Raw genomic sequence first — 22,881 nt, forward strand, 5'->3', positions numbered from 1 at the left:
ATTGGCAACTAACTTTATCCCTGAATTATGGTTAAAGAAATATTTTTGATCAAATGTTTCAATACCAAATTCAATCTTTTAAATCATTTTTTAGCTCATTCTAAACATTTTAAAGCCCAAATGTAATACCAAAACACGAACTACAACCGAACCCACACCAAAAACCAAAGATTGAATGGTCTCTAAAATCCAAAAACCAAAACTTGGCTTTTGATTCGGTTTGAACCCAAAACCAACTCATGCACATGCTACAGTATATTGTTGTATAGCTTATCGAACCAGTCCTTGAATTCATTTTCTTTTGCAAGTTACTATCTAAGCAGAAAAAAAGATGTAAAGAGCTAGGAAACAAGAATTGGCAAAATAACTTCATTCTTGGTAATTCGCAAACATCAACTGAACTCAAATCTTAACACAAAAATAAACATGATTAAAGCATATAACGTCTTACGTTCTTAAACGAAACCACCTACCCAGATCACAAAACAAAACAAAACTAAACGCCAACAAATGGTCTCACACTCTCACTTCAATGGGATGAACCTAGAAGAGTGGGTGGCACCAATACCAGGTCTACCATGCTTCACAGGCTTGTATGAAATCGAGAATTCAGCAAGGTAGTGACCAATCATCTCGGGCTTGATTTCAATCTGGTTAAAGGTCTTCCCGTTGTACACCCCCACCACACTCCCTATCATTTCAGGAACTATGATCATGTTCCTCAAATGAGTTTTCACAAGTTCTGGCTTCTCACCAGCTGGTGCCTCGCGTTTCTGTCAAATTCATATAATAATTCAGCCAAAATTCACATATTTGCAGTCATTTGTAACATAAACTGCTTTCAGGCATATTCAGAATCAACATTTTGTAGCACTGTTCTAATAATCAAGCAACCATTAACCAAGACTACAACGATATAAACAGTATGCACGATTTCATAGAAAAAACTAGATTATTGTCATAAATAGGGTGTAAAAGATTCGAGTTGAGGCCAAGCTCGACTCATTTCAAGCTCTTTTTCTAAAGCTCAGGCTTGGCTCGTTTTTTATTTATTAGTTACTTTTTATACTGTTTTAATTATTTTAATATATTTTTAACTATACTATTATCAGCCAAATTTCACATATTTGCAGTCATTCGAATTACTTTATATCCAGATTCAACTAATGGTTACAATCCCAAGCAACCATTAACCAAGTTTTCACTAAAGGTTTAAACGAAACAATCCCAAGCTCGGCTGGTGAGTAGTTTTTCAAACTTGAGCTTGGCTCATTTCGACCTTTATTTCTATATCCCGAGCTTGGCTCATGAGTAGTTTTTTCATGCTCGAGTTTGCCTCGAGCTTGACTAATTTATTATTTAATAATAGTTAATTTGTGACACAATATATAACATATTAAATAAAAACCAAATAAACAATAGACTCGTTTAAGCTGAAAGCCGGCTCGATTCGAGCTTTGAATTAGCCAATAAGTAGCTAACACGCAGCTTGGCTCGTTTACATCCCTAACTTTACAAGACCTAGAACAATTTTATTATACAAAACAGTATTATCATTATAAAATGGAATAAGGAACATACAGCTTTGCGCAGCTTCTTAATCAAAGCCATAGGTTTCCTCTTCAAACCTCTCAGAAACCTAACAACACACAAATTCAATAAGAAATGTAAATAATAGGATACAAAGCATATAATTATATGTATAATAATAGCTACCTTCTGCGAGCACGAGCAGTGAAGAGCTTGACGAGGTCATCAGTGGACATATCAAGCAGAGCGTCTAAATCAACTCCTCTGAAACTGAACTTCTTAAACGTCCTCTTCTTCGGTGCTCCCGCTGCCGCAACATCAACCTCCACTTCCGCCTGCAATTAATTACCATGCATTGTGATTATAATCAAACTGTTATTATTATTAATTTGAAGCAAAACAAAGCGTAAGGAGAATCATCACCATTATTGAGCTGCTGTGAGTGAGTCGGTTTGTATGAGCGGCTAGGGTTTTCAGCTTATTATTGTTCAGATGTGTTCTTTATGTTATCAGATAAACTAGTGTTAGGGAGTTTTAGAATTGTTTTTTTTTTTTTTTTGTTTATTTGATTTTCAAAAGTAAAAGCAATGTTTTAAAAACCGATATTTTAATACCGGGAGGTTCAATCGGGTTGTCTAATATACCCTATAATTTTATATAAATGCAACTTTAATCAAAAACAAACAAAAAAAATACATGATTCCATATAAAATACCATCCAAAAGTTAATCCATACACAAAAAAACAACACAAAAGCATTGACTTTTAAATAAGGTTTTTTTCTTAAAATAAAGGCGCACAATAGATTCATGCCATCAGAGTGTTGTATGCATCGAGTTCACGATAAAATTCACTCTCATCGTCATCCTCATAAACAAGAGTACAAACACTTTCATTTTCTACAATTATAAATAAAATTATATATAAGAAGTTTTAGTTATTAGTCAATAACACAATATGAAATGGAAAATTAGCCGACCTTAATATTGAAGATTCAAAGTAACAGATTAGTCGTTCAAACTTCAAAGGGTGAAGGATGAGTGAATGGTTGTAGTAGACTGGTAGGTTATTTTCAAACGGCTAGGTTAATGTTAATAGTTAACATAATTGTAAATGCATGTAAAACAAAATGGGCCTCACAACAAAAATTAAAATCTGGTGGGCTTAAACCGGTTTACGGCCCTGAAAACCGCTCACATAAACCGGGTATAAAATACCGGGATAATCACCGAAATCTGGTTCAACCGGTTGAACCGGTTTTTAAAACATTGAGTAAAAGTATCTTTTTGTTTTTCAACAAACAAATAGCAAATAAGCAAATTTTAAAATCTCACCCAAACACACCCTCTATGATTTAATTACATAATTACTTTATTTGTACATATAATTAATTTTGATTCTCACATTTAGCACGTTAATTTCATACATACATATATGTATAGGGTTTCAATCAAATACAAATGAAATTAACGTGATAATTAAATAGAATAGTTCTAGTTATATATACAAGTAAAGTAATTATGTAATTACTTTATTTGATTATCACGTTTAGCACGTCAATTTCATTTGTATTTGATCCAAACCCTATACATATATAGAAGAGGATTCAAATAAAAAACAATTGTTTTGTGAGAAGTGTGAGAAAACTTTAAAATAAACCACACCACCTAAATAGGACATTATGCCATGTAAATAAGAAACTATATGGTTTTTAGAAACTACTAAACTTAACCACTAGATCTTAGATCTAAGGGTCTAGATCTATTCTTACTTTTTTACAAAACTATTGTATTTTATATATATATATATATAATATCCTACCTATCAAAACACAGAATTTATTGAAGGTGGTTGACTATACGGTCTACAAAAGCAAATCACATTATATTACATCTAAACTGAAAACCAACGTACTCACCTTACAAATTCCTTAATTCCTTTCGGAGACTAGTATTTGATAGCATGGATAAGGAGTGCGGAGATGTAACTGTCATCGTCAAAAGTCTTCTCAAATGTGTGAGGCTCCCAAGACACCGTCCATATACAAGGCTCCCAGTGCCCTCCGAAATCTCAGCCCAACTTCTTTCAAGCCTCGGGTGGTCTCTATTGGACCACTACACAGAGAAGATGAAAATCTGAAACGATTTGAACCCCGGAAAGCCAGTTATGTTCGAAGTCTATGGCGTCATGCAATGTTTTACCAAGCCGGACAAACATATGAACAAATTTTGACAGCATGTGTACACAAGGTGTTGGCGTCAATAGAAAAAATCAAAGGATGTTATGCCGAAAAAACGACTTACGGTGAAAGTGAACTTGCAACAATGATGGTTATGGATGCTAGTTTCATACTTCAGTTCGTCCATTCAGTTTTCGATGATTCAGCTTCCTCAATGTTACTTGACAATTATATACCTTATGATCTGGTGCTGCTTGAGAACCAAATCCCCTATTTTGTTCTTGATGAGGTATTTAAGTGCACTATTTTAAAATTTGAAAAGGGTGAATCCCTTGATGAATTTATACGTCCACTTCTGAGATACCTCAACCTCAACCTCATAGAAGGAATAATAAGCCTACCCTCGCGTACTAAGCATGATCATATTCTCGGCTGTTTGCACAGCTATTACAAGCCCAACCATCATATTGAATCACATTTTCCAAGTTCGACAATCCACTCGGCTGTAGAACTCGATAGGGCAGGGGTGAAGTTTAGGCCTAACAAAGGTACAAAATGGTCGTTGGATATGGAAGTAAAAATGTATAGATGTTCATGCTTTTTCTGGTGTTTATCTAAGCCTACTCTCAGAATGCCGACAATGCGTATCAACCACTTTACTGAGTTGGTTTTGAGGAATCTCATTGCGTACGAGCAGTTATCTGTGGTTCCGCATCAGTTATATGAGGTTCCGCATTACGTTACGTCATATGCCAGGGCCATGGATATGCTAGTCGATACACATGAGGATATTGCCAAGTTGGTGACATCGAAAGTTATCGTCAACCATTTAGGTTCAAATGAAGAGGCTGCAAATATGATAAACAAGATATGCAAAGAAGTCGTGTTGGAAAAATTCTTTTACGGTAAACAATGGAAATATTTGGATACCCATTACAATGGTTACTGGCCGAGAAAGATTGTCAAGTTAAGTCGTACGTATTTCAGTAGTCCATGGAGTATTATTGCTCTATTTGCTGGAATCATCATTTTCGTTCTTACTGTGGTTCAGACCATCTTTACCGTCAAGTCTACTGGAAAATAAATAGCAAAGAATAAATCATTCTTGCATTATTCGCATTCGCACGATCTCTTATGTCTTTTTCCTACTATTTAGAAAGTCATCTATCTATGTTATACGGCTTTTAGTTTCAATGTTGACCATAAATTATGTCAAAGTCACCTAACTGTTATCTTTATGTTTCAATTTGGGGCAGATTTCGGTAATTCATGTTCTGAAATATAATTTCCTTCTCTACTTTTACACACGCTCGACATATTTAATCTCACCCTAAGAGATTGTTACAAGCCAAACAGAAGAACTCAACCTAAAAGACTAGTCTGATAGGTGAGGGAACTCATTTAGCTTATAAACTCTACATCAGTTGCTCATACAACCGACGTGGGACAAGTCTCATACCTTGCAATGGTTTCAGTCCGTAACAATGCACCCTCCTTAAGGGCCAACGTCCTCGTTGGTCACGGCTGGCTCACTCCAGGCCACCACTCCGAGTCCTCGTAGGTCACGGCTGGCTTCCTCCAGGCCATCACTCCGAGGTTGGCTCTGATATCAATGTTACAAGCCAAACAAAAGAACTCAACCTAAAAGACTAGTCTGATAGGTGAGGGAACTCATTTAGCTTATAAACCCCACATCAGTTGCCCATACAACCGATACCTTGCAATGGTTTTAGTCCGTAACATATATATATATGTGTGTGTGTGTGTGTGTGTGTGTGTGTGTGTGTGTATAGGTTCATTTCAGAAGTGATTTTAATAGAGAAGTGCGAGAAATGATCTCAACCATTAGATTATTAATCAATTGTTGAAAAATTATTGCATTTATTATAATTAATAAAACTTGAAAGACTTTAAAATAAATAATAATATGGTAGTTTAGGTAGAATAAAATAATTCATCATTTAATTTATCTCATTTATCTCTAAATAAAAGCTCAAGAATTTATAAGTTGTAAGTTACGATTTATTTATTTTATTAAATGTTAGTGTAAGATTTAACTTTGTCCTTTTTTCACCAGTAAAAAGTTTTTAATTTATAACATTTAAGCAAAATAGTATCTTCATCATCGATTGTTATTTTGTAAAAAAATAATAATTTGAAGATGTGTAAGACGGAAAAAAATGTGTACGAATAAATTGAAAATATGTGTAGGAAAAGAAATAAGATGTGTATGAGAAAAATAAAGATGTGTAGGAAAAAAAAGTAAGTTGCGTATGGGAAAATTAAAGATGTGTAGGGAAAAAATGAAGTTGTGTATGAGAAAATTTAAAATGTGTAGGAAAATTTTGAAGATGCATAGGAATAAATTAAATACGCGTAGGAAAAATTGAAGATGTGTATGACGAAACAAAAAAGTGTACGAAGAAATTGAAGATGTGTAGGAAACAAATTATGTCGTGTATAAGAAAATAAAAAATGTGTAGGATAAAAAGTAAGATGTGTATGAGAAAATTAAAGATGTGTAGTGTCACACCCCCTCCTAGGGCCTAGGAGTGCGACACAACAGTTTAGTATCGTTATATTAAATAAATCAGAGTTACGTTTAGTTGCGGAAGACTTATAAAACTTCAGGATCAAAAGTGTAATTTATATATTCAAAAGACGGGAATAGTAAACTACCCGTTGAGTTAACAAAACATTTATGTGTTTATAATTTACAAACCATCATGTTTATAAAGTAAGTTTACAAAAGAGATCCGAGCCATCGGATATTTCAATAGCACTTCGATACTCCAAGTGTTAATCTTGTTCACCTGCAAAATGTAATAAAATACGTCAGCAACGAATGCTGGTGAAACGCTGACGCAAAATACTTCTTTTACTTAGTTACCCCTCGAGGCTACGCCTGCCTCGGCCCAACGTGGCTTAGGAATAACCAAGTCAAATGACGCATTATAAACTAGAGCCTCTACACTAGGTCACCTCACGAACACCGCAGCGTTCGACTTCAATTAAGTACCCGTAAATATACACATAGTGTCGTACTCCCTGCAGTGGAGCGTCCTACGACCAAGGGTGGTGCGATCATGCCCATACATCGCATAATACCACCTATGTAAGGATCCAGAGATATGTATACCACAGCCTGAGGGCTAGGTTCATACCCATAGTTATAACGGTTTTAGGAACACATAGTTCCTTGTAAACAATTTCATATAGCAAGTTTGACTCATTTTGAAAACATGTTTATAAAAGTTTGTGGGCGTATTCACCTTGTCTCTTTAGGATCGGCTTCACTCACCGTCCAAGGGTCTTTCCCTTTTTCTTTATCTTGAACCTATAGTTACGAGTATAAGTATTTGTTAGTCGGATACACGATCCGGCTTAAGATCTTTAGTCTTATATCTCAATCCTCGATTGAACCTCTAGTTCAATTCTTATTTACTTGAAAACCTCTTGTTTAAAAGTAAATTATAAACTTTTAGTTTATATAAAAACCCGACGTTTCTTCTTCTCCAAGAAACGTATTCTTTTCTTTTATTATTTAAAAATACTCTTATTCAATAAATAATAAATTCATAACAAAGAATATATACATATATACTTACACACATATATATGTTAATCTTATATTCAATATTCATTCATTTCTTTGTTATGTTTTCTTTTCGTTTATCGAGGCATCGAGTATACCCTCGACTTAAGGCCTAAGCCTTTGAATATAATATTTAATTATATTAAATTTGACATTACGCCTAACCTCAAATGGCGTATAAGAACTCTAGGGACTCGAGCAGCACTTCGACGCCGCTTCTCTTTACTCGACACGCAAATCGAGAATTGCCAATTCTTCAATATTTGTGGATACGAACTTTGAGAACCAACACCGTTTTGGTTGTATGAGGGTGGGAAGTGGTATAAACCTTTAAGGAAACTCTGATACACATTCGAGGGTTGTGGCACGCTTATCGAGGAAACAAGGCACGTTTTACGAGGCGAATCGAGTATACGAACTTAGAGATTCTAGAGAGAAGTGAGAGAGCAGGTTTTGGTGTGCCAAGTGAAGACCTCGGACCTTGCTATTTATAGACGAAATTTTGGACCTCATCGCGGTACGCGATGGGTCCCTGGGCAGATCTATCGCGTACCGCGATATAGGTCTGCTTCGTCACACATATAGGCTTGCCACGTGTCGAAACGTGGCAGCCATTGCGACACGTGGCAGCAGTGTTGCCACGTGGTGACACGTGGCAGCACCTGGTGCCACCGTGTGCCACAACTCTGTCGGCAGCCCATCGCGTACCGCGATGGGTCTTCTTGATGACCCGTTGCGTAGCGCGATGGGTAAAAAAATAATATTTTTCATTTTTCACCCTCAAGTTTGGAATTTGGCAATTTTAGTCCATAGACTTTGGAAAGTTGATACTTTGAACTCGAAATTTTCACGGTGTTACATGTAGGAACAAAGTAAATATGCGTAGGAAATATTTGAAGATGTGTAGGACGAAAAACATGCGTACGAAGAACTTGAAAATGTGTAGGAAACATATTTAGACGTGTACGAAAAAATTAAAGATATGTAAGAAAATAATATAATTGTGTAGAGTGAATTCAAGAGATAGGGTAAAAAATTATAAAGATTAATTCATTGTTTTATGGATTTATTGTTGTGATTAGATTAATTATAATAGTTAGATTTGTAACTTTTATTGGTTTAATTATATATATTAATTGGAAAGAGAATTCATTTTATAGTACTTTAATACCCTTTTCATATATTTTAGTGATTAAATATTGAAAATTAAATGAGTGGTTCAGATTAACTTCTCGCACTTCTCGCATGAACCATCCCCTATATATATACTATATATATGTATATATATTGGTTATAATAAAAAATAAATAGTTTTCTAGAAAGAGTAAGAATAAATATAGGCCCATTGGACCTATGATCTAGTGGTTGAGATTTGTATTTTTAAAATACCAAATAGTTTCCTAGGATTAAAGATTTATGCTACATAGTTTTATAATCTTAAATTGTGTGTCATTCCGTACTCTTCCTACAAAACTATGTGTTTTTGTTTTCTATATGTATTATAACCCTATTATATATATATAGGAATGAGGAACCTCTTAAATTTTAAGAGGTACCATTTTTGTTGCATATTATACAAGTAACAATGCATAGAATTTTAAGAATGTATGGGTAATATAGTCTTTGCTCATTCAAGAATAATTTACAATAATAGTCCTTCAACTTCAATCAATTTTAGTCAATTTATTAAATAGTTACACATTTTCCTCTTTATAAACCAACTACCCCATGACTTTTTAACGGCCATAAATTTTTCACACATTAATATTTTTTCTAAAAAAGTACACCATAAAAAGAGAATTTTATTCTCTTTGATTTGAGTATGATATTGCTATAGTTTATTAATTTAAAAAAACTAACATGTTACGTGATTGCTAGATATTACCGGCAATGGGTTGGGCAAGTTCGGCTAATTGTGTTAGAACGGGTTAAGGTTGGAACAAGTTTAATACAAAAAAAGGTTAGTTGAGTTCTTGTCGGGATGGGTTTAGATTGAAAGGAGCCATGTCAAAACGGGTTTCGGGTTGAAACATTTTTGGGTTGGACCAAGTCCGTCAAAACGGATTGGGTTAAAAAGTACTTTATTTGAAATTACTATACATTTTCATCCTTGTTTCTTGATTGTCGCCACCAATTACTCAAGCATCAGTTACGCAAATGACAATGTTTATACATATCGATTTGCTTGCGTCTAGGCATTGTGTGGCGTGCTTACTGGCACTGGCTACGCGTCCGATGCCACGTTAAATGCATACCACCATCGAGTTACACACATTTCGTTGCGAGTTTACAAATGTACTAACACCGGTTTCGTTTGCGCGTCCACCGCTGCATCGCGTGGGCATCTGGCTAGTATATATATAAACCTCAAAAGTCTTAAGTTTTTATATACGTACTATTTTTGAACGGTGGTTGGTCATTGCATCAACTGGAGGATACGCACATACGATGACCCGTGTCGTACGACACACACGTGTATTTATTTTTATATGTTATAACTTATATTTATAGGATTTGGATCAAATACAAATAAATTAACGTGTTAATTGTGAGAATCAAGTAGAATAATCATATATATATATATATATATATATATATAGTAATTATGTAATTACATCATAGAGTAATTACATAACTACTCTATGATATAATTACATAATTAATCTACTTGATTCTCACAATTAGCACGTTAATTTCATTTGTATGTTAACTTTTCCTATATTTATATATGTTTGATAGTGAACACCGTATATTTTTCAGACGATAACCCTTACAAACAATCGATATGGGACATAATTATTAAGTTTATACATATTAAGATCTATCTCAATTTTTCATCTAAGCTTCGTCACTTTATGCAACTACATTTGTTTAACCAAGAAGTATAAAAAGAAAAAGAAATAGTATTGAAAAAAAAAAGGAATAAGATGATACTTAGAGAGGACAGAACAACAATACGGGTATGGTGCATGCATACAAACTACATTGCATCATCGTTGTCACCCTATGTGGGTATGATGTATGGCTACATTTCATGGCAAAAATTTTGCCACATAAATTGATTATTTTTTGCATTTAGAGAAAAAAAAACAAACAAACAAAAAGTTCTATAATACTTATGGATAGGTGTTACTAATAAATTTGAGATTTGTGGGTACTTGAGGTTATGAAATGACAGTGCGGGATTAAATGATGCATGGATAATACACGTGAGTGCACATTCCCTTTTATTAACTTGCTAATTGTGAAAATTAAGTATGGTAATTATGTAATTACTCTATGATCTAGTTACATAATTAATTTACTTGTATATATATAATTAATCTACTTGATACTCACAATTAGCACGTTAATTTCATTTGTATTTAATTCAAACTATATATATATGTGTGTGTGTCTGTGTGTGTGTGTGTGTGTGTGGATAGGTTAAAGAGTGAACTAAAAAAAGTGAGAAACTCTTCATTTTACATGTAAAAAAATCCTAAAAAATCATTTTTTTTGTAAAAACACAATTTTACATAATCTTTTTAAAGTTTTTTTTACATATAAACACATGTAGAAGTCTTTTTCAATTTTTTTTTTAATTTTCAGTTTAAAAAACATATATTTTTTTTTTACAAAATTCGTTTTTTTATTGGAATGTCTTCTACACGTATTTATAAGTAAAAAGTTTATACTAAAACTAATATTTTACATGTGAAATCGAGCTTTTATATTATTTTTTTACATGTAAAATGAAGAGTTCTCCACTTCTCCACGTTTTTTGAGTTCCACTTTGAACATGCCCCTATATATATATATATAGGGACAAGTTCAAGAGGGGTCTCAAAAAAAGTGGGGAGCTATTAATTTCGCATGTAAAAAAATAATAAAAAGTTCATTTTTCATTTAAAAAACACATTTTTTATTAATTTTTTTGAGTTTTTTACATGTAAACACATGTAGACGCCGTTTTAAAAAAAAATATTTTCAGTTAAAAAACGTAAACTTTTTTTTTTAAAATGATTTTTTTATTGAAATGTCTTTTGCATGTATTTATAAAAAAGGTCTAAAAAAGTTTATGCTTAAACTAATTTTTTTGCATGTAAAATCGAACGTTATATTATTTTTTTTACATTTAAATGAAAAATTCCTTAGTTCACCACTTTTTTTGAGTTTCTTCTCTATATACTTTAATTGTGAAAACTCTATTGCTTATTATTAACCACATGTCTTTAATTAAAGTTAGAATTTGTGGTCTCTAATTAAAGTTAATAAACAATGTAAAAGTAAAGTTACATTTTTTTTCTTTGAAAATGTTTAAAAGTTAAAAAAAAAAGTAACAAATTTTATTTTATTTTTCAATAATTTGTATTAAATACAACATCATATATTACATGTATAAAAAAATAAAAAACAATATTACATAAGTTTTTCAGGGTTTTTCAACTTAAAAAAGTTTCGATTCTATACCTGAGCTATATACACGTTTATTTGATTCATTATTTGCATTTTGGTAGGTCAAATGATTAAATGTATTTGCATATTGATTGTGACCTCTCAACTTTATTTTAATTTTCGGGGCTACATGTACGGTATTTTATTTCTGATAATGCATTTAAAGTTGATATTATGATTTTTAAAGACTATCCAATGCAAGGTGGGCTTACCATGTGCCTTTCTTACCTACCTAAAATATAAAATATCACGACTCGAAGTTCGATCGAAACTGGCTTGAAAAAAGCTCGGAGAAAACTCGCTCGAAATCGGCTCGATTGTAAACGAGCCGAGCCTAGCTCGACTTGATTTCTATACGAGCCGAGCTTGAGCTAGCCCCGGCTCGACTCGAGCTCGCTCGATAGGCTCGAACTATTTTATTTTAATTTATTATATATATATATGGTTATGCTAAAAATAGTTAGTTTTCTAGAAAAACTAAGAATAAATCATAGCCATTGGATCATATCAATCAATGGTTGAGATTTAAAATTACCAAAAACCGTCATAGTTTCCTATAATTAATCTTTCACCGTAGGTTTTATGCCAAATGTCAAAATTCTATTGGTTCTTACCATTCATAGGAAACAACTTCTTTTTATTTGAACCATTTTCTCTACATCTATAATATATATAAACGAAAACATAAAAATCCTATGTGTCGCGATGTGGTCGCTCCCCCTTTTTTTGGAGTCACCAGATTTGCTTGATTTCTAAATGGAGGCTTCTCATGCAGTTGACCCGAATTCATGGGTATGGGTCTTACCAAACCCAGATATTCCTTAAACGAGTTACAACATCTCATTAAATGAAAATTATTCTCACTAAATTATTGATATAAAAATCCTATAAAATAGGATATACTAAAAATTAATATCTTATTTATTTTAAAAAAGATATATATATTATTTAAATTAAAAACCCAATTTTATAGTAAAAAAAATAAACGGGTCTTGGGTCTCATCAAAACCATATAGCTTTTAAATCGGGTTATAACATCTCATTTATTTGTGAAACAATTTATTATCAAACCATAAGTATATTATTAACTTTCATAAACTAAAAAAAATATAAATTTAAAAACAAAAAATATATTTAGACAAACAATATAAAACAACTCCCGTAATACGGGGGACAAAAACTAATATATATATACATACATGCATATAATTATCGAACCCGATTATTTTAACATATGGGCTTTCCTTTAATCAACCCAGTTTCTTTTCTCACTCTATAGTCCATATTCATAATTCCATATACTGAGTAACTGAGATATGATACTTCATAGTTCACACACTCAATAATCAGTATACGTTCCATTTACACCCTAACCCTAGCCGCCCATATTCACCTTCGCCGCCGGCCGGCACTCATATTCACATCCGCCATCGGCCGCCGCTCATAGATAATACTTCTCTGCTTAATTTTGTATTTGGTTTGGTTTACTTGTTGAACATATTTTGTTTTCGATGGTATTATTAAACGTATTTATTTAGTTTGTATTTGATTGGTGTTGATCTCAACGTCATATTATTTAGTTTAACTTAATGGTTGCATATAATTTTTCTTATTACACGTAAACTCAAGTCAAATCGAGTCGAGCCGAGCCGGCTCGATTTAAAACCGAGCCGAGCTTGAGCTCAAATTTTTAGCTCGACTAAGAGCTCGAGCCGAGCCAGCTTGATTTAAAACCGAGCCGAGCTTGAGCTCAAATTTTTAGCTCGACTAAGAGCTCGAGCCGAGCCAGCTTAATTTAAAACCGAGCCAAGCTTGAGCTCAAATTTTTAGCTCGATTAAGAGCTCGAGCTCGAGCCGAGCCAGCTCGATTGAATATCGAGCCGAGCTTGAGCTTGCCTTGGCTCGGGCTCGGCTCGGCTCGGCTCGTGAACAGGCCTAACCTAATACCATATAAGAGAATTCCCAAACAATTCTTCAAATTATGTGAGAGAGTTTTCTATTGTTTAGAGATGGTTAAAAGTGGTTGTGACATGATGAGAGAGAAAATGTTACTGGTTAAATTTGGAGAAACACATTGTTCACCCTTATAATTTTTTAATATTTTTGAAAGTTATTGTAAGTGAAGTAGAGAGAAAATATAATGATAAAAGTATAAAAAATGCATTATTTAATTGAAAATGAGAAAGAAAATATAATGTTTTTAGTGTAATTATAGAGATAGATAATGTAGAATGGTTAATGGATTGAGAATGCTCTAAGCTACCCGGCATCAAAACTCCTACTTTGAAAGAGACCATTATCATTTAGGTCCCTCATCTCCACTCAAAAACACCACTTTCTTCTCTCTTTTTTAAGCCCTTAGCTAATGGCTTTATTCGCTCTCTCTCATCTATATCATCAATCCACATCATCAAGGGCATGTAAGCCATTGTAAGGGCTTCAATTTTCTTTGTCATTGGAGATACTCTAATTTTTTCATATTTTATATTGTTAAAATATAAAATTAAATATGACACCATTCGGTTCTAAATCGTTTGGTTTTTTTTGTTACAAGCATTTTTTTGCGTATAGTGCAAACTTACCTGTTTTCGTCCGATATTTTTATACGTAGTGTAAATTTACCCGTTTTCAACCGAAAATTTGATTCCAGCCCCCCCTCCGTTTATGGTTTTTTTAATGAGTATTTTCGTCCGCTCCCCTCAACATATTCGTCCAAGCTTCGCCATTAGTTACGAGTATAGGTTGAAAAATAAGAATATAGATTGTTCAAGGTGATGTAATTTTTTGTTCATGTAGCTCATTTCTTTATTTTGTTGGTGGCATCTCTCCGTTTATGGAGGTTGTTTTTGGTTGTTCGGTGTTATATTTATAAAAGTCATAGTTTGATCAAATGAAAAATCCGGCGGCCCGTTCTAAATCTGGTAACTGTTTTAATATATAGTTGGACCACTAACTAATTAACATGACTTGTTTATTATTATTCAGTGTAGTTTCCAAAACACTTGTCTTTCAATTAAACAAGGATCCTTTAATACAAAGCTCGAGCTCGAACTTAGCAACTAAACAGTCGTCCAAAGTTCAAACCATATGTTTAGACCATGTTTAGGATTGAGTTTGAAAAATGCTTATGGCTTTTTAAAAAGTCATTTTCAAAAGCCAGGATTTGAGCCTTTTAAAAAACTGTTTTATAACACTTTAAAAAAGCTAAAATAAAATGTTTTTTTGTGATTGCTAAACACCATTTAACTTATTGGTTTTATAAAAAAGCCAATAAGCCAATAAGGTGTTTTCAAACTCAATCCCAAACATGCCATTAGAAACGTTTAAATGCAAATTTGGGCATTCTCATTCTATCCCCTAAAAAAATGTAAGGGAAGTTTACAAATTATAGGGTGAAATTATGAGTGGTTGTGAGTGTAAATTATAGGGTGGAGAGAGAAAATGTAGTGTTTTTTTTTTTGTAAATTTGGGAAAACAAAGTTTGCTCAAATTTATTTTATAATATTAGTTTAATTTGTTGTGAGTATTGGAGATATAAAATTGTAATGATAAATGTATAAAAAAATATAATTTAATTAAATATGAGAGATAAATATAGTATTTTTGAGTGTAGTTATAGAGATAAGGACAAATGATAGTTGAGAATCTCTTACAAAGGACAATAGTGAGTACCTTGATACACAAACCATTATTCACTTTCCCACGATGAGCTTCACCAAACCCTCACTTCTCCTACTCATCTTCAGTCTCTTATTATTACTAGTAACATGATCGAGTTTTTAAATACAAATACACAAACATATCATAATGACTATCACCTCAATAAAAAAGTTAGTTATCTAAGTATAAAAAAATAGTTTGTATCAGTTTGGCTCATTAAAGTAATAACGTGGTACTGTACTCACTATATAACTTACAATAAAAAAAATTATATTCTTTTGCGAACATAATTTCGTTTCAACGGATTATATACTTTATTATGAAAACACCTTCGTTTTAACGCTGCGACTTAAATGAAATAAACATGTCATAATGACATACTAAAAAAATACTTTGTATGATGGTCATTAAAAAAGATGAGTAACTTAAATAAACATATATAATAACAAATTAAGGAACATATTAAAACCATGAATACTTTAGTAGGGGTGTTCAAAGTTTGATTCGAATTCGAAACATTCAAAATTCGACTCGATTCGAATTCGAATTCGATTTCAAAATATTCGAATTCGATTCGATTCGTATTCGAGTATAGTAATCGAATACGAATTCATGATTTTTTATTCAATTCTATTCGAAATTCGAATTCAAATTATATAATATATTAATATATATTTAATTTATTAATTTTGGTCAAATCCGTAAATAATAAATGTCCAAAACATAATAATTAATCCCAATAACCCATACTAGTATTTCTTAATTTTGCCAATATTTAATTTTGAACTTATTATCATGTGGTATTGTACCTACTTGAAACTTATATTTATGTGTTTTGCATTGATGATTTTGCTTTTTGAAGTTTTTGACATAGGTGAACTTGAATCAATTCGAATTTATTCGAATTCGAGTTTCAAATACGAATGAATCGAATTTCGAATATGTGATATAATACAAATACGAATACAAATCGAATAATCCAACTTTTAAACGAATACGAATCGAATACGAATACCAGCAAAAAAATAAATTATTCGATTCGATTAACTTGAAAATTCGTTATTCGATTCGATAAACACCCCTACTTTAGAGAGCAAAAGGTTGAACATAAAATAATGTTTGGGAGCAAATTAAAACATTTTAGAACTTTAAAGGGGCTAATTTAGAAATTTAGTTTTTTATTGTAGGAGGGTTCGACAGACGGTCGATCACCCATTCTTCGATTTTTTGGTAATTTGGTTTTGGTTGATTTGGTAATTCTTCGGTTGTTCATAATCGGTGTGTACGGTGTATTGTTCATAAGTGAGGTTGTACGCCTGTCAAAATCACATGAGCAAAAACTCTTAGACGAGTTGTTTAAAATCTTAATTTTTTATTATTTATAACTGACATGAACACGAACACTATTCAAAATACTTTTAATCCAACATGATTGGTCCTCATATGATCTTGTGTTATTCCTCATACTAACCGGTTTGACTCAATGCCCACCCCTACTAAAAGCTTACTGAAAGTCTAAAACAATCTTTTGGTGTGTTGGCTCACGAACGTCCTTTTTCCTACATCTCATCAGTTGTATGTCTTACGCAACCTTTCTCAAGCCCCATAGTTCTAATGGATTTATGGCATCTCCCTCTCTCCTTCCGCTCACACACCTCAACCAAACTCGCCCTTCACTGCGGCTTTTTCAACGTATAGCATTGATAACATTCCTAACGTAGACATATTTAAAATTGTGTCGCATTTTGCGTTCCCATGTAACACAATGGATAGTATTTTATGAATTAGTAACAATTAAAAATCACCGATGACTCATATCTTAAATGAATATCTTTGTAATTGATGGCTTTACGTAAATTTTTGTTTCTTGTCTCCCATTTACAACGTGACAAACTTGAGTTTATATACTTTGCTGGTAGCACAACTTTTTAACACCAGGAACACACAAAAGAAATAGATGATCGAAACACATAAGAGCGAAAGAGAGACTACTCCTATTTTTTTGAACCCTTGACCTCCCACAATCTATTATTTGAGACATACGAAATGTTTATTTGATTCCTAACTATTTCAAAAGGAGTTGCGGCGCAGCTTGTTGCCCGTTTATCTGCCACTTTATTGTATTCGTTTTGAGTTTAATGAAAATTTCATATCTTAGCTACATTTTTTTTCTTTTTTCATATATTTTCTGTATAACATGAAGTAGCCTAATCTTGTGCTACGTTGTGTCACTGCACAAAGACTCGTTTTCGCTATGAAATAGTACGTCAACATACTTTATTAACTTAAACTCTATAATGAATTGTAATGTTCAAAACTTTTCCACAAATCTTCTGTAATTGAATATATTCGTGAGACTGCTATCTTATAAGCAGGTTTAAGCAAAGGCTAAACCACCAAATTGTTGGATGTATTAAACCACTACAACTATATTATCAGGAAAACAATTTCAGCTATATATGAAGGCGTGTCAAAAGCCAGGACGCACAAAAAGCAATTCCGAACTGTCAAAATTCCCCAGATATTTCAAGAAAATGTAAAAAATTTTAAAATCTTTTGCAGCTAATTTAGGTTCTCGTTTTACATGCCTTAACGGTTCTTCAAGTGCCGGGTCAGTTTTACATATAATCTAAATTATCCAGCGAAGCGGTCTACCTGGTAATTAATGATGAGCCCTGCGTTGCTCTTCATTTTTTTATTGAGATGTCCATGTGAATGTAAGCCAAGGCCGCAACAAACAAAAAGAAGAACACTGATATTAACATCAATGGCTCTGCAAGCATGAACATTGGGTGGAAGTCATAGTAAACCTGCAAAAACAAAGTCACAAAGATGGTTAATCAACATATGATGGTGACCGCAATATCCATAAACACCAAATTTTTAACATGTAAGCGGTTTCTAATCACCTGGAAAAGAGAGTTGTGCTCAGGAACTACATTTTCCTTTTCCAAAACCACCACTGGTCTTCCAACAATATCAAGGTAGGAATAACTCGTCTGCAATTAAGAATGAACATAATCACATCACATTGTTTACTAACTGTTAAAGATTATGCAGAGTACAAATGAAGCTACCTCTGCACGTTGTTCCACAGAAAACGGGATCACGACAGATGGATTTTTAGATCCTTCAGGCAACACAACCTGAAATAGCTTTCTACTTATTAACAGAACAGTGAAGAACAGCAGACATCACTCAAAATAGAAAATATATACATGTACATACGAAATCATTACCTTGTTTGTAATTTTGTTCACCAGTGTTTCAGCAATAGGACAACCAAAACTGAAATTCAGGTACCTTTTACCATCATTTGACTCAAAAAGAACATCTTCCAATGGCAGCCCATACCCAATGACAAATGTCGCTTTCCAACCTCCCAACAAAGGATACCTAGGCTCGATTTCCAGCTCAGACTGCATATATGAAAATAGGTGTCATATCTACATGGATGAACTTAAAGATTATTCCACTATATTCAAAATAAAAGGATAAAACAACTACCTTACTGTACCCTGTTCTTAAATGTGATGTCGAGATATTGCCTATGTTGTCACGGTAGTATACCGAGTGAACCCTTGGGGGTAATTTTACAAGAAGATTTTTGAAGGATGCGACACCACTATAAGCCGGTCTAGATTGATATTCAACCCTGCAAAATCGAGATCAGAAAAGTCAAAAGCTTGATAACAAAATCAACAACATATAAGGTTGGTGATTCAGACTAGTGACACGACCTTGAGAACCCTCCTTTGTGCCTAGCACCATTATGCACCAATGTGTAATGCTCAGTAACTTGAAGGTTGCCCCAGTGAGATATTTCAATTTCTCTAACAAGCTCCTCAACCACAGCAAATGGGTTGTTGTTTTCAAAATGAATAACGATTGGCGTGTATGAAAATGCAGGCTGGTCCTCATAGGGCCCGTACTTCAGCTCAGTACGCGTTTGGGTGGACGGGTCCACTAGAGTAAATGATTCAACTTTGGTGCTTGGTGTCCTAATAACTGTTGTTTGTTGTTTAATTACATATGGTGACAATATTAAGGCGCTGTCACGGTACAAGACAAGTTGGGGCTCTGACTGACTTATCTCTACAGGGAAGGGTTCAAGAGATTGGGTCAAAACATATGAAACTTCAATAGACACAGATCCACCTGTGTTTAATGGATTTTTTAAGGAAATGGAGTATAACTTGGCCCCATTTGGACCCTCAGCTTGGTTGGTTGTCTTCACATCAAGTGGATGTAGATACTTCTTCCTCTTTTTTCCAGTTACTTCAACCGCTTGGATCAGTGCTAGATGCTTCACTTGTGCTGGTGGAAATGCAAGAAGAACATCTGAAGCAGGGGATGCCCCATCATTTTGTACCTGAAATAGTCCAGCACCAAATATTTTTCTATGATATAGCTTCTAGATAGGGCTGTAAACGAACAGAATGTTTAGCGAGCTGCTCGACAGGAAGTTCGTTTATTTATAAATGAACGAACATGAATAAGAAATTTTATTCAATTAACTAAATGAATAAACACAAATAGAGGCCATGTTCGGTCAACTGTGTTCGTGAACGTTAGATAATGTATTCGTTTACATCTGTTTATGTTTGTTGGTGTTTATTCATGTATGTTTGTTCATTAAAGGTTTTTAATACTTTTCTAATCTTATCATATAAATTTAAACAAAATTAACAACTATAAAGCAAAATTTTATGAGTATTATGTGACTAATTTAAATGTAAAATTAACACATGAATATTAAAAAACACCAATACAAACTTGGTAGCCGGACTAAGCCATTGACACTAACCATTTTTGGTTAGCCAAATCAAATATAACATCGTTTATGTTCGTGAACCGTTCATTAACAACTAACAAGTTAATTTTCTTAACGAATGAAAACGAACAGGAAATTTCGTTTGGCTAGGTGTTCGTGAACCATTCGCTTGTCCAATAAATGCTTTACTAACGAGCATGAACAAGGCCTCATTTGGTACGTTTACATTTTACAGCCTTACTTCTAGGTTAATGTCAGAAAATCATGTACACTAGTAATTAATATCTGCTTAGCTACATATATATTCAGGCAATAAGTTATTGTTGTTGAAGAGTACCTTCAAAGTCAACACGACTCTAATAATATGTGAAGCCAGATCAATCTGTATGAACATCAGTCAAGCGTTATTTTAGAAAAATAAATCAAAATAGAATATAATAACCACAACAAGGAGGGGTTCAAAAAAAACCACTAAGATACTTGAAAACTCGTGGAAACCACTTTTAAACACTAACCTTTTTTTAATTTTTGTTTTCATTCTTTTTATATGTTATTGATCTTCACCAAAGTCAAATAGAAATTACAAAAAATAAATATTTGTGTAGCTCCTAATCAACATATATTTATCTCGTATGAGATACATATATGCACTACCGTGATCTACATATTTTTTATTTCTTTTTGGTTTTTTCAAAGATGAATAACATATATAAAAAATGAAAAAAATAAAAATTACAAAAATTAGTTTCTAAAAGTGGTTTTTATGAGTTTTCAAGTCAAATAAGATTTTCGTTGTAACTAGCTATTGCACTAATTCAACTATTAAAACCTAAAAAATAATGTGCGAAGCCAGATCAATCTGCATGAACATCAGTCAAGCTTTATACTAAAGAAAAAAAAATCCAAACAGAATATAACAACAGCAGCAGCAGAAACAATAATAATAATAATAATAATAATAATAATAATAATAATAACTAGCTAAATGTACTGATTCAACTTTTAAAACCTAAAGAATAATGTGTGAAGGCAGATCAATCTGCATGAACAGCAGTGAGTGTGCAATTATAGAGAAACAAATCCAAATAAAATATAACAACAATAATAATAAGAAACCTAATTCAATAACTAACTATCGCACTAATTCAATTACTAAAACCTAGATCGGTTCAAACCTCAAATCTCAATTAACTCGCCAATTACAATCACCTTTACCGATCGTTGTATAAAATGAATTCAGACATTCATCAGCTAACGCGAACACATTAATAAACCCTAAGTAGTGAAATTCGTTGCGAAAATGATGAAATGTTAACGGAAACTTACTCTGCGTTCGGCAGTGAGGATCTGAAGGTCCGTTGTTGACGGTGAGAGCGACGAAGAAGATCGGAAACATAAGGATAGTAAGACGAAGAGTGAGATGATTAGGGTTAATCGAGATCTGGCAACGAAGACCTTCATTGTTTCTCAAATTGACTCAAGTCGTCTGAAGATGATGGTGTGGTGTGAAGTAGTGTTGTGTTAACTGAAATTAGTTAGGGACCGGGTTTGATGAACTACAGTTGTTAATTTGACCCACGAAATAAGTTATGCTTGACTGGTACAGTTTATGGACTGGGCTTGATCCGTGACCATAGCCTATGGTTACGAAAAAGGTTTCAGTTTCTCAAATAAATCGTACTGGACCCAGCGGCTAAGGTTGCTTAGGGCCCGGATGGCCCTGGCACCCCATGTTATTTACCCGTTTTCGTCTGAAATTTTTTATACGTGGTGTAAATTTAGCCGTTTTCGGCCGAAATTTACTAGACGTAGTGTAAAATTTAGCCGTTGTCGGCCGAAATTTTTTATGCGTAGTGTAAATTTAGCCGTTTTGGCCGAAAATATGAGCCCGGCCACCTTCGTTTGTGAAATTTTGTATACATTTAGAATCTGACCCCCCCCCCCCCCGGTGTCTTAGTCCAAGCTTCGCCACTGACCGGACCTGGAACCGAACACACAAGAACCAGTTCCTCGTCTACCCGGTCAAAACCCGAACTGAGCAACACATGATAAAAACCGGGCAAAACTTGGACAAGGTCCGATCAAAAACTCAACCATGTCTGGAGTCGGTTCTTGAAAAAAACATGGTTTGCTAACCTCTATTCACGATACAAGTTCTTAAGCAGGGATGTAGTTGTTAAGGTGGTAAGAAAGCATGTGAATTAGACTCGCTCGAAATTGGCTTGTTTACAAAGGAGACAAGCCAGAGCCAAAGTAAGCTCGCCCATTATATAATTGTTTGAATTAAAGCCCAAAGTAAGCTTCCTTTCACATGTTGGCTCCCTCGAGCCAGGTTTTTGTTGTATAGCCAACAATGGAGGTTTATTGTTTATGTTATAGAATAAGGGAACATCATGCTAATTAATTTACACATGATATATGTATGTTATTCTTAATATATCATATGTGTAAGAAATTAAAATTAGTTTTTTTTATATAACTGAGTTGAACTGATTTTTTGACAAGCCAAACTCGAGCTCAACGTTTCATATCGCTAACCCAACTAGCGAATTCAAGTCCACCTTACTCATTTGGACTCCTTTACGTCCTGTTTGAGATGGAAAAAAAAAGAATCATTGTACTATATATGATGGAAGAGCTAAACGCTACAGGATATGTGTATTAGTTTTGATTTTAACCATCAAAATTTCATTTTCTTTTATATCG

The 22,881-nt window shown here is 33.4% G+C and overlaps 2 protein-coding genes and 1 pseudogene across 2 annotated transcripts; 1 reads left to right on the forward strand and 2 right to left on the reverse strand.

Annotated features, from left to right (window-relative positions):
• Positions 1-187: 187 nt before the first annotated feature.
• Positions 188-2,014, reverse strand: LOC143632822 (small ribosomal subunit protein uS19x-like). Its single transcript, XM_077101242.1, has 5 exons — positions 1,954-2,014; positions 1,717-1,865; positions 1,582-1,639; positions 523-773; positions 188-202 (listed from the first exon to the last, which is right to left on the reverse strand). The coding sequence occupies exons 1-4, from the start codon at positions 1,954-1,956 to the stop codon at positions 525-527; spliced, it is 459 nt and encodes a 152-aa protein (XP_076957357.1). The 5' UTR covers positions 1,957-2,014; the 3' UTR covers positions 188-202; positions 523-524.
• Positions 2,015-3,492: 1,478 nt separating this feature from the next.
• On the forward strand, positions 3,493-4,926 carry LOC143632747 (UPF0481 protein At3g47200-like; annotated as a pseudogene).
• A 13,019-nt stretch (positions 4,927-17,945) lies between these two features.
• LOC143632823 (dolichyl-diphosphooligosaccharide--protein glycosyltransferase subunit 1B-like) lies at positions 17,946-21,638 on the reverse strand. Its single transcript, XM_077101243.1, has 8 exons — positions 21,502-21,638; positions 20,513-20,557; positions 19,142-19,773; positions 18,909-19,056; positions 18,641-18,820; positions 18,479-18,547; positions 18,311-18,400; positions 17,946-18,211 (listed from the first exon to the last, which is right to left on the reverse strand). Exons 1-8 carry the CDS (start codon positions 21,634-21,636, stop codon positions 18,089-18,091), a joined length of 1,422 nt encoding a protein of 473 aa, XP_076957358.1. The 5' UTR covers positions 21,637-21,638; the 3' UTR covers positions 17,946-18,088.
• Between the last annotated feature and the right edge of the window lie 1,243 nt (positions 21,639-22,881).

Source organism: Bidens hawaiensis, unplaced genomic scaffold (genome assembly GCF_021521415.1).
Source record: "Bidens hawaiensis isolate Kalapana, Puna unplaced genomic scaffold, B.hawaiensis_p1.1 tig00006534_1, whole genome shotgun sequence".
Taxonomy (NCBI): Eukaryota; Viridiplantae; Streptophyta; class Magnoliopsida; order Asterales; family Asteraceae; genus Bidens; species Bidens hawaiensis.